Consider the following 12,884-nt stretch of genomic DNA (forward strand, 5'->3'; position numbering starts at 1 on the left):
TCCACTCCTTCGTTGTAAATCCGTAGAAAGATAGCCCATTTTTCCTCCACATTTTCAGCCTCAAAAAAAGTATCCCATTGTGCTTCCTCAAAATGTTTCCCAAGTTGTTCAAAATTTGCCTTATTAAAGTTAAACCATTCTTCCTGTAGTCCTCAGTCCTGATTATTTTACCTCCTTCTCATAATATGTACTCGATAAGTACGTGATCGCTCTTCCCTATAGGGCTCTTATAGTTCATCTCCTCTATGATATCTGGCTCCCTGGTGATTATCAAGTCCAATCTAGATGGCTCGTCTTCTCCTCTGAATCTTGTATTTTCTTCTACCCACTGTGTGAGGACGTTATCTATAACCAATTCCAAAACCTTGTTCCCCCATGAAGCTTCACTTCCTTCCGTTCACCAGTTTTCCCATGACACTTCCTTATAATTAAAATCCCCCATTATCAGAATCTTATCCTTCTCCTCCAGCAAACTCCTTAGGCAATCCAATGTGTCTTCCAGCTTCTTCTTGTACAATTCTTCTGTCCATGAATTGGTTTCTGGAGGGACATACACCTCTACGATATTTCTGCATCCTCCCCTTTGCAGTCTTATTGTGTGTGTGTGTGTGTGTGTGTGTGTGTGTGTGTGTGTGTGTGTGTGTGAGAGAGAGATAAAGATCAATATGTCTGCGAAAGATTGCAAAAGTTCTCACAGTAGAATTTCTTCTTCATTACTGTATAGTTTTGTTACCCATATTGTTTTCTCTAAAACCATCCATGTCCCAGAAAATGTACCCCTGCTATGGCATACTAAAATTAAACAGGACTTATATACACGTCTCCCATATGAGGCGCGTAGCAAGTAGGACGTCTAGACACGTCCACTGGATGGGAGCGGTTGGCCAAAGTTGGCGACCAGGACGTGAATATACGTCCCCCGGAGTGAAAGGGTTAATTTACCTCCCTTATACTCGTCCAGGTCACCCGAAATCAATTTTTATTTTATGGTCCCTGATAATGAAAAATGATCCTAAAAATTGAAAAGAAAAGTCAGTTTGAATCTGCCATTTTTCAATGTCCTGTGAGGCTTTAAACCTTGCTCCCTCACTGGTGCTGCCAGACAGTATGATTTTGGAGCCATGCTACTTTTTTTTCTGCATTTGCCACTCATATCATAGAACTGAATAATAATCTCAATATATATGTGTACGATGGATGCTTGTTCATAGAGAGACACTATGATTTCATACATAAATATGTACTGTTATTTTTACAAAATTATAAAGCATTTATCACAAAATTATTGGTTATTATTTTTCTCACAATAAAAGTATCCCTTGTCTTGTCTTTATCTTGCACCTGCATCAGGTATAACTACCCCTACTGATCTCTCCATTGCCGGGTCTCTTTATCTCACAGAGCCCCACCACGGCAGTCCTCGTCGACAGACCAACTCGGTCAATTCGGCTGTGCTCCCCCTTTAAGGAGGGAGCAATCTTTGAACAACAACATGTCCTTTCTCAGCCTCCTGAGCTCAGCTGACAGAAGGGGTAGTCACTGACCATCCGAGAGGCTCAGGATGTTCCAGGCACCCACATGGATAGCTTTCAGAAGTTAACCCCAAGCCTGGCTTGATGAGCTTGTGTCTCCTGGCAGTCCTCAAGAGAAGGGTGTGGGTGTGTTTGGGGCAGGGGAGCTCTCCTCTCCCAACCAGACCTAACAAAAGTACTGGATGCCATATATAAGTGTTGAGACTTTCACTCTCTCACTCCCCCACTCACCAAGGAGTCCTACAACAGCCCCAAGGGAAGCAGGAGAGTATACACAGCCACCACCTGACACGGTGGTGGCCGCTTGGCTCATGGCTGCATAGGTTAGCCGATGACCTCTCTGAGGCTGAAATAAGAAACCCAAGAGGTGTGTTGCTAGCCGCAGCACACTACTACGATATTGCTCAGCCTCCAGCCTTACAGGGACACCACACAAGGCAAACATGTGGGAGGACTAGGGTTAAGGGTGCACCAACCCATCATCAGGGCATAATCACACCACAATCAGCTAGAACCAGTGAGAGTAATACAAACACACAGTGCTTACACACTCAGCGTTGTTATTGAGGAGTAACAGTTGTGTCGATGAGAGTAAAAGTTTTCTTAGACTGTTTGGAGTGATAAAACCTTATTTTCGCTCCCTCTTTTACTTCCTACAGCTGGACTGCACGGGAGAATGCTGATCCAAAGGCTACAGCGACAGTGTCCACTAGGTGGGTCCTGACTCTAAGCTCAAATTCAAACATAAACAAACCATTAGCGTTGCTGTCCCAGTAGCAAAATATCAGAACATTCAACCACTAAACCTTGTGATTAGGAGCATGAAACATAAAACAGGGACAGCCTGGGAGGTACCACAAAACCTTGTAACCACTAATCTTGGTGCATGTCAGTAGCATCAGTGACATCTCAAGTAATGGACGGTGGACTCTTTTGATTTTGCAGCTCCCTTGTCATTAACCCCTTCAGGACGCAAAAAGTAAATGCCTGTGATGGACAGAACGCAAAAAAAAAAAGACAATTTTCATGTGCGTATTTCAAAAAAATTCATTTAAAAAAAGTTATAGAGTTCTTCAAGGGCTTTCTGATGGTATATTTATAATTTCAATTATTTCCAAACTTCGCCAAGAAATCAAGGAAAACCAGAAAAAATTACCTTTTTTTTTGTCTGCCAAAAAATAACAACAAAATTTGTAGATATGAGCAAATCAAACACAGAAATGCATAGTAATTTGAAAAAGAAAGAAGAAAAAATGCAACTACAGGAGGTCTAGGAGTCAGAGGTTGGAGTGAATTTCTGGCGGTCACGTGTACATGCGCTCGGCTTCCTTTGTCACAAGGCAGACGACAGGAGAGGAAGTTTACAGAAGACACAGGTCATGTCAGGCGTGGTGGTGGGAATGAGAAGGGAGGGGGACAGAGCGCATACCAGGGAGAAGGGTCACTGGAAAATTCCAGGCCACCCGCCCCTCAGCCACTCCTTGTTTCCCGGCCGGCCACGACTCAAGGGCTCACCTAACATCACCACTAGAGTTTAATGGGTTTTTTTCTCTCTCTTCCTAACAACACAACGCAGACGAGCACCGGTGGAAGTGGACGGCTGGCGAGAGGGTGGGGTCTCGCTTCCACCCTCCATCATGGTACGGGTGTGTGTGGCTAGGCGTATTTTTGTATGTCTACTGCGTGGGGGTTGCCAGAGAGTGTTTATCTGAGTAGGGAAGTGGTCAAGGACACTGAGAAAGCGAGGGAAATTTAAAGAAAATGGGCCGTCCGCAGGCGGGGCGAGTGTCCTGCAATGATAAACCATGATTTGGCTGCAGGCGGGACGGGCATTCCTAAGGGGTTAAGCCGCAAATTTTGGAAAATCAATAGCTTTGGTGCAAATCGCTATAACTCCCTTATTTCTGATGCAACAGAAATGTTTTTGGTATCAATCAACGGCAAAATGAAAGGGCTTTACAGTACCCTCTCGAGTTTCGCACTATCCGAGTTTCGCGATCCTCGACTTTAGCGCTTAGTACTAAATTCTTACCATCACGACTTTTGCGCATTACCGCCACGAGTTTCGCGTTGCTTTGGCATGTACGGGTTGCATCTACCTACCGTCGGCGTCATGCGTGCTGCCTTAAAAGGCAGTGTCCAACCATTGGGGCTATGGGCAACCGCGGTTGCCCATATGCCCAACCAGGAGCGAGTTGTTGGTTGTCCGTATGAATGGCAAACGGTTGTGAGTACAAGCGTGGATACGTGGATACCGAATGGTTGCATGTAAACAAACAGACGACGGCGGTGGCTGAGGAGTGAGGAGCAGTGGAAGATGGCCCACCAAGAGAATCATAAAATGGACTGGCAGAGCTGCTTTGTTTACTACTTGATTAACAAGATAAGAGAACACCCCGTGCTGGGGAACCACAGTCCAAAAACCTTTTTATCATGTCTATGAAAATTGTAGATCTCCCGGTGTTGTTTTCCTCTTCTTCTTCTTCTTTTGACCTGTAATGCATGGCAGCAACGGTGAAAAATAAACAGTGGAAAATAGCAAAAGGGCATAGAAAACCAAAATCAGGGAAAGAAAAGAAGCGAAAAACACCTAAGTTCAGGGTGAAGTGTATAAGTGCGCACTGTTAAGTAACTAAGGGCCACTTTCACAGTCACTGTTTGTTTTGATCGTTACCAATGGTGGCGATCGACGCTATAGTTTTCCACGTGAAATTGGCCTATGGGGTAGTGGTGGCTGCAGAGAAAGCGAGAGGTGTTGAGAGTGTGTGGTAAGGTGCGGGGCGAGGCTAACCCCACAGCCGCCACGAGGTGCCGTTGTAAAGGCAATACCTCCGACACCATCACATCACATCACTACCCATCGGCCAGTTTCACGTGGGAATACTAGAGCGGCGATCCCCGCCATTGGTAACGATCAATACAAACAAAATTACTGTGAAAGCGGCCCTAAGTGCATGTTGTGAAGTATAAAAGTGTGGAGGAGGAGGACCTAAGAAGCGATACAAAGCATTACAGGTCAAAAGAAGAAGGTCCACTATACACTGGCCGGTGTTGCGAAAAATATCTCCCCGATGAAATTAGTCATTCTGCTGTCCACCACACATGTGTGCTGTGGGAATACACAGCATTAAAAGTGTTAATTTGCCTGGATTTGTCCTTTTTTGTCCGCTTGTGGTCTTTGTGAGCAGTGAGGGAAATATGGAAGCAGTAAGCAAGTTGAAGCTCTGCCAGCTATTTGGTGATTGCAGCAGTAGTTTACGTTCACTAGGCATTGAAAAGTCAATCATGATGTTAGTGATTTGATGATATATAACAGAAAGAGTTAGCAGATTATACCATCACATACAGAAAACTACCAGAAGCTATAGCTTTGTCCAACTGTACCACGGGTGACCATGAGCAACCACCCTTACATTAGCAGACAACACCACGTGGATCACAAGCGTGTTCTCAGAACTGCCAGCCAATTGTAAGGCAGCCGCCTTCAACTGTGGCTTCAGAACGACCTGTTCTCACTTCCCATTTTCTGCCTATTACCAAGGTACGTATTTTGAGATAACAAGAGTAGTCGAAAAAAATAGTAATTTTTTTCCTCGGGCCGGAACCAATAAACGCTTTTTCATGTATTTCAATACCTCGAGTTTCGTGATCCTTGAGTTTAGCGCTATGCCTTCGGAATGAAGCAAGTGCGAAACTCGAGGGGGTACTGTATTTTGTTAATAAGCGACCGGGCTCAAAAAACAACTTGAAAGAGTAAAAAATTTAATAAATTCGCATGAAACAGCTCTGAAAAAAACCTATCTCTGAGTTTCCAACCTAAATAAATAAAGTTATAAGCAGAAAACTAGGACGTGTCCAAATCGCGGCAAAAGGGCCGAAAAACAGGCTATTTTCTGACGGCTCGACGACAAAGTTGGAATTGAGCTATCAAAAAATCCCTCAAGCTGGTCAAACTACATTGCCAAGAGGGGTCACATGCCAAAGTACAGCCTTCTAGAGGCAATAGCAAGGCCACACTAGACAAAAACGGCAAAGTGTCTGGAGTTCATCAAAATCGCTCTCAAAAGGGTTTACGTTTTGAGCTCTAGCGATAAAACTACTGGGAGTAGGGAAATGTTATGCATCATATTGGAAAGCACATTGGTAGGGCTAAAGTATTTGTTAAACAGTTTTTTTGAAATTCTCAAAAAATGAGTGGGTTTCAAGGTTGGGAACTCAAAAATAGTTTTTTTCAGAAGCGTTGTTTGCAAATTTATTCGCTTTTTCACCCTTTCGAGTCATTTTTTGAGCCCGCTTTCTGATTAACAATTATAGCCCTTTCATTTAGCCGTCGATTGATACAAAAATATTTCCGTAGCCCCAGAAATAAGGGAGTTATGGCGATTCGAACGAAAGCGGTTGATTTTCCAAAATTCGCGGCTTAATGACAGGGTTGGGGCAAGTTTCTGGTCCATAGTGTAGGGTTCACTGGAAGCATCAAAGTGAAAAGTTGATCTACACACAACCAAATAATAACTGTCCAGAATATTACTCTTAGCAGATGTATATAACAAAGCAATAATAGTAGTCCGTGAGGCTCCCTACCCGTAGAAATGTTATCACGTCCTCCGGCGGGACGCTGACCACTACATCCACACGCTTTGACGGAACTTTCCACACCTCCAGTGTTCCAGTGTCCTGCATCTCCCGGTCCAGGTCGTCCAAATTGAACTGTAAAGCCAGGAAGCAAGTTCAGAAGATGTACTATAATAACAAGTTCTTATATATAGTGAAAACTCATAAATGCAATGTTTTTCATATACATGCACAGTTATTGACAACGTTCAGATTCTAGGTGTAATTCTGTTCTACTATTTCAAGCATATTTTGCGGGTGTTTCATTCCAATATTTACATGTGTGGTTTTACTACAAGAATATAAAATCAGTAGAGCACAGTAATATAGATATTAGACATTAAAATGATTGGGAATGAGAACTGATGCCTGAAGACGATATAATTTTTTTTTCAGTTTTGCGGCGGCATAAACTCCACCTTGTCCATCCAGTGTTGCCGACTAACTGTGTAGTGCTATTATCCACCTTGTTCCATCGATACCGGAGACATGCTTGAATTGTTATTACAATAAAAATCACAGTTTTCAATACCTTTACAAGAAAATGCTACTGCAGCAGGCACGCCCACTATGCGTCTTCACGCTACGTGAAACGCCTACTACACGAGGACCTGAAATTATAACCCACAAACTCTATGTGGATGAGTTGAGCCCACAGTATGCGAGGTGGAGGCAAGGAGTGAAGGAACTATCAAATCCGCACCCACGCCAACACTCCAATCAGCAAAACAATACAAGACAAGAACAAAAATAAGCAATGAAAATGTAGAACAAACACAAAAACATGTTAAGGGCAATGTGGAGTGCACATGACGCACCTCATGTTTCTGCTTGTTCACAAAAGGTGCTGCCCGTGACACCTCACCACCACAACACAAAACAGGAAGCAACAGAAACAAGCAATGAGAGTTTAAAACAAACACAACGACATGCAGAAGGACACTGTGGAATGCGCACGGTGTGCCTCAAACTTTTCTCTGTTCACAAACGGACACACTGCTGCCAGCGCCACCACCACCACCACACTGCGTCAACAGTCCAGTCATGCAGACACAACAAAACAAAGATAAAGAAACAAGCGATAAAAATGTGGAGTAAGCACAGCAACATGTTAGACGCACTGTGGAAAGCACACGGCGCACCTCACACTTTCCTTTATTTGCCTGCCCCGCTGCCCTCACCGCCTCGCCGCCACAACGTCATCCTCAGCGCCTCATTGCCAGTCATTCCAAGACTGTGTGCAGTATTATGTCCAGTTTATGTTATATATAGTATACGTATATATGTATGTGCACCTTGGTGTCCTGTGGCGAGGGCATGGCCGTGTGGCACTTGGTGAGGGGGGCAGCAGTACAATGAAGGGCAGTCAGTCAGGGCAGTTCCGGCCACATACAGGTAACTCTCGATTGACACGAGTTTGGTTTACGCGTTTTTTAAATAACGCGGGGTCCAAAATCCAAGTAAATGTTTAATTTACACATTTTTTCACTTATACGCAATATTTTATTAAGTGGCCACCAGATATCCCACGCAACTGGACTCACACGGCGCCGCAGCCACACAGCTGAGCTCAGTTCTTCCCGTGCGCCACTTGAACAACAATACAGTATCCACGCTGCCACGCTACTCAACAACAACAACACCCTCGCTGCTGTGCTACCACGAGGGGAAGGGCAGCCAGAGGAGGAACCATGAGAGGGAGAGGAGTCAGAGTGATACAGTAGGCAATAAAGCTACAAACCTACCTCTTGTTTGATTTACATTGTTTTTGATTTACGCGACCTCTTCAAGGACACAATACTCGCGTAAATCGAGAGTTACCTGTACCATTTTTCCCATAAGAATATGTATTCCTACTACGCGAATTCCTACTATGTGAGCTTGTGTCGCTCACACAGTCACGTAGTAGGCATGCCTGTTGTATTTTCTGTTGTTATCCAGAGATGAGTAGGCACAGCACTACACACTGTGCTATGAAATATATGAAAATTAATAATCAATGACTGACTGAAGTGGAGCTGGGAGTGGGCAGTGCTGTCTCCAGCATACCCTGTACAAGGAGGTGAAGGAGAGAGAGAGACAGGAGTACGTCCTGCTTGACTAGAGTAGGTAGGAAGACACCTACCGAATGGGCGCAAGCCACTCCCGGTGAGGTATATATGGGAAGTGAGGAGGGTGCTGAAGCCCTCCATAGACCCTTCCCATTACCTCACTAACCATTTCCCTATTGTCTCATCAACACCAGAGAGTAGTTCAGCATGCTCTCTAAAGACAGATCCTCTCTCTATCCTCACCACACTACATTCACACACCATACACAACTTTTCCCAAAATTCAAAATGGTGTTCAACAACACTGCCTCGGAGTCCCCGCCTGGGGGGGGTGCCATAAATTCCCCCAGGGAGGACTCCCCTTCTGGCTGCTGACCTGAGAGATGTCTTGATAACTTCTCAAGCCTTTCTCTTTTCAATTTCTGCAACATTCGCAGCCTTCGTTCTAATTTTCATTCTGTGAAACAGCATCTCTCCTCCTATAAACCTCACCTTCTCTTCCTCACCGAAACACAGGTTGCTGAAGCTACTGACAGCAATCTCTACTCTGTTCCCTTCTACTATCTCTATCCTAAATTTCAATCCAAAGCTGGATGTTGCGCCTACGTGCGCAACGACATCACTAGTTCTCGTGCCCACGACCTTGACTCTTCTGAATTTTCCACCATCTGGTTAAGACTTCATTGTCACTCTATTACTAAATACATCTGTGCTGTTTATCTCTCACCTAACTCTACTAACTATGTAAAATTCTTTGACTACTTGAACTCTAAAGTGGAGCACATCTTGACCCACTCTCCCTTCGCTGAAATCTCCATCTTGGGAGATTTCAATGTTCACCACCAGCTTTGGCTTTCATCCTCTTTCACTGACCAGCCTGGTGAACAAGCCTACAACTTTGCTCTCCTCAATGACCTAGAGCAGTTGGTTCAGCACCCTACTCGTATTCCCGACCATCTTGGAGACAGGCCCAACATTCTAGACCTCTTCCTTACCTCTAACCCTTCTGCTTACTCTGTCAAACTGTTCTCTCTGTTGGGCTCCTCCGATCACAATCTTATTTCTGTATCTTGTCCTATCGCTCCTGTACATCCTCTGGACCCACCGAAGAGGCGATGCTTCTGGCATTTTGCTTCAGCTCGGTGGGACGGCCTGAGGATGTACAGGTAACTCTCAATTTACGTGTGTATTGTGTCCTTGAAGAGGAATGTAAATCAAACAAGAGGTAGGTTTCTATCGAAAAATAAATATTCACTTCATTCAGTGGAACGAGAGAGAGAGAGAGAGAGAGAGAGAGAGAGAGAGAGAGAGAGAATATCCATATCACCAAGATATCCACTCGGGCACTCAGCCTCACTCGTGTGAGGAAGAAATGAGGGACAACATGAGCGACTAGTAGTATTGGTACTGGTACCGAGCAGTCTGGTACCGGTACTGTACCGTATAGCTGGTACTGTTAGTACCGGTACTGGTATCGGTACCTGCCCACCCCTATTGTTGAGTAGCATGGCAGTGTGGGTACTGTATTGTTGTTCAAGTGGGGCGCAGGAAGAACTGAGCTCAGCTGTGTGGCCGCGGCGCCGAGTGAGTCCAGTTGTGTGAGACATCTGGTGGCCACTCCATAAAATATCGCGTATAAGTGAAAAAGCGTGTAAATTAAACATTTATTTGGATTTGGGACCACACGTTATTTAAAAAATGCGTAAACCAAACTCGCGTAAATCGAGAGTTACCTGTACTTTTCCGATTTCCCGAGGAATGATTACTGCTTCCAGGAAAGAGACCCCTCTGTGTGTGCCCAGCACTTCACAGAGGTGATTGTCTCTGGAATGGAGGCATACATTCCACGTTCTTTCTCTACTCCTCATGCTAAAAAGCCTTGGTTTAATCATGCTTGTTCTCGTGCTATTACGATAGAGAGGCAGCTCACAAAAGGTTCCAGAGCCTTCGCACTCCTGCTAACCATCATCTTTATATTTCTGCCCGGAATCATATCAAATCTATTCTCCGACTTAACAAAAACTCCTTCATTAATAGTGTAGTGCGGCGACTATGCCTGATGAACGAGCCTCCCATAACCCACTTAGCCAGTGGGGTACCTCTTTGGCCGACTCTGTAGGGAGTGGCTCTCTCGTCACGCAGGTTGCGGGTTCAATCCCAGGCAGCCGGCGAATACCCTCTCCTGGTCTTGATTAATTTCTCATGTGTTTCTATACACGCAGAGGACGTCTTGGAAAATAGTGAAAATAGAAAAGTAAGCTCACGGGGCATGACAATAGAAAATCCCAAAACCTTGCTTTCTCTAATTCTTCCCATGACTTCTGGCATCTAGCAAAAAATATCGCCTCCAATTTCACTTCTTCCTCTTTCCCTCCTCTCCTTAACCCTGACGGCAGCACTGCCGTCTCATCTGTCTCTAAGGCTGAACTCTTCGCTCAAACTTTCTGTAAGAACTCCACCCTGGACAATTCTGGGCATATTCCTCCTACTCATCCCCCCTCTGACTTCTTTATGCCTGTTATTAAGATTCTTCCTAATGATGTTTTCTAAGCTCTCTCTGGCCTCAACTCTCAGAAGGCTTATGGACCTGATGGAGTGCCTCCTATTGTCCTTAAAAACTGTGCTTCCATGCTGACACCCTGCCTGGTCAAACTCTTTTGTCTCTGCCAATCAACATCTACCTTTCCTTCCTGCTGGAAGTACTATGCCTTCATACAGCCTGTGCCTACGAAGGGTGACCATTCCAATCCCTCAAACTACCGCCCTATAGCTTTACTTTCCTGTCTATATAAAGCTTTTGAATCAATCCTTAACCCGTTCACTACGGCCGGGCCAAAACTACGCCCCGCATCCAGGATCACCGCATGCGCCAAATTTCAAATGTCGCTATTAAATATAACAAGTTTTCAGCAAAAAATTCAACAAAATTGTCATGCATTATATATGAAAACATGCAGAATTAAATGGTGCACATAAAGAAACTCACTACAGCCGGGCCAACACAGCGCCCAGCGCCGTATCCGGGATCGGCGTGCGCGCCAAATTTCAAATGTCGCTATTGAATATAACAAGTTTTCAGCCATAAACTCAACATAATCATTATGTATTATATATGAAAAGATGCAGAATTAAATGGTGCGCATAAAGAAACATATATTAATTGATAATTTTGAGATGTAAGCATAAATATATAGATAAAATAATTCGTATATTGGCTAAAGCGAGCCAGGATGCAGTATGTGCGTCCTCGGCAATGGTACGGGGCACGCAAGGACGCAGTATACGCATCCTTGTGTTGAAGGGGTTAACCAGAAGATTCAAAAGCACCTTTCCACTTCTAACCTTCTATCTGATCACCAGTATGGGTTCTGCAAGGGGCGTTCTACTGGCGATCTTCTTGCTCTCTTAACTGACTCTTGGTCATCCTCTCTTAGCCGTTTTGGTGAAACTTTCTCAGTTGCGCTAGACATATCGAAAGCCTTCAATAGAGTCTGGCACAAGTCTTTGCTTTCTAAACTGCCCTCTTATGGTTTCTATCCTTCTCTCTGTTCCTTTATCTCCAGTTTCCTTTCCGGCCGTTCTATCTCTGCTGTGGTAGATGGTCACTGTTCTTCCCCTAAACCTATCAACAGTGGTGTTCCACAGGGCTCTGTCCTATCACCCACTCTCTTCCTGTTATTCATCAATGACCTTCTTTCCATAACAAACTGTCCTGTCCACTCATACGCTGACGACTCCACTCTGCATTATTCAACTTCTTTCAATAGAAGACCCTCTCAACAGGAAGTACATGACTCCAGACTGGAGGCTGCAGAACGCTTAACCTCAGACCTTGCTATCATTTCTGATTGGGGTAGAAGGAACCTTGTGTCCTTCAATGCCTCAAAAACTCAATTTTTCCACCTATCAACTCGACACAATCTTCCAAACACCTATTCCCTATTCTTCGACAACACTCAGCTGTCACCCTCTTCAACACTAAATATCCTCGGTCTATCCTTAACTCAAAATCTTAACTGGAAACTTCACATCTCCTCTTTCACTAAATCAGCTTCCTTGAGGTTGGGCGTTCTGTATCGTTTCCGCCAGTTCTTCTCCCCCGCATAGTTGCTATCCATATACAGGGGCCTTGTCCGCCCTCATATGGAGTATGCATCTCACGTGTGGGGGGGCTCCACTCACACAGCTCTTCTGGACAGAGTGGAGGCTAAGGCTCTTCATCTCATCAGCTCTCCTCCTCTTACTGATAGTCTTCTACCTCTTAAATTCCGTCACGATGTTTCCTCTCTATCTTCTATCGATATTTTCATGCTGACTGCTCTTCTGAACTTGCTAACTGCATGCCTCCCCCCCTCCTGCGGCCTCGCCTCACACGACTTTCTGATCAAGCTCATCCCTATACTGTCCAAACCCCTTATGCAAGAGTTAACCAGCATCTTCACTCTTTCATCCCTCACGCTGGTAAACTCTGGAACAATCTTCCCTCATGTATATTTCCTCCTGCCTATGACTTGAACTCTTTCAAGAGGAGGGTATCAGGACACCTCTCCTCCTGAAATTGATTTCTCTTTTTGGACACTCTACTCTATTTAGGAGCAGTAAGTAGCGGGCTTTTTTTTTCATTATTTTATTTTTTTACATCCTTGTACTGTCTCCTCTGCGTAAAAAAAAAAAAAGCTGGCACTGC

General features: G+C 44.6%; 1 protein-coding gene across 1 annotated transcript in view; it reads right to left on the reverse strand.

Moving 5' to 3' along the window:
• LOC126998392 (uncharacterized) overlaps positions 1-12,884 on the reverse strand; it is a 162,937-nt gene that overhangs the window by 67,117 nt on the left and 82,936 nt on the right. The window contains exon 5 of the mRNA XM_050860019.1: positions 6,117-6,242. Coding sequence (XP_050715976.1) covers positions 6,117-6,242 — 126 coding nt within the window. The remainder of the gene's footprint in view (positions 1-6,116; positions 6,243-12,884) is intronic.

Source organism: Eriocheir sinensis, chromosome 2 (genome assembly GCF_024679095.1).
Source record: "Eriocheir sinensis breed Jianghai 21 chromosome 2, ASM2467909v1, whole genome shotgun sequence".
NCBI classification, from domain to species: Eukaryota; Metazoa; Arthropoda; class Malacostraca; order Decapoda; family Varunidae; genus Eriocheir; species Eriocheir sinensis.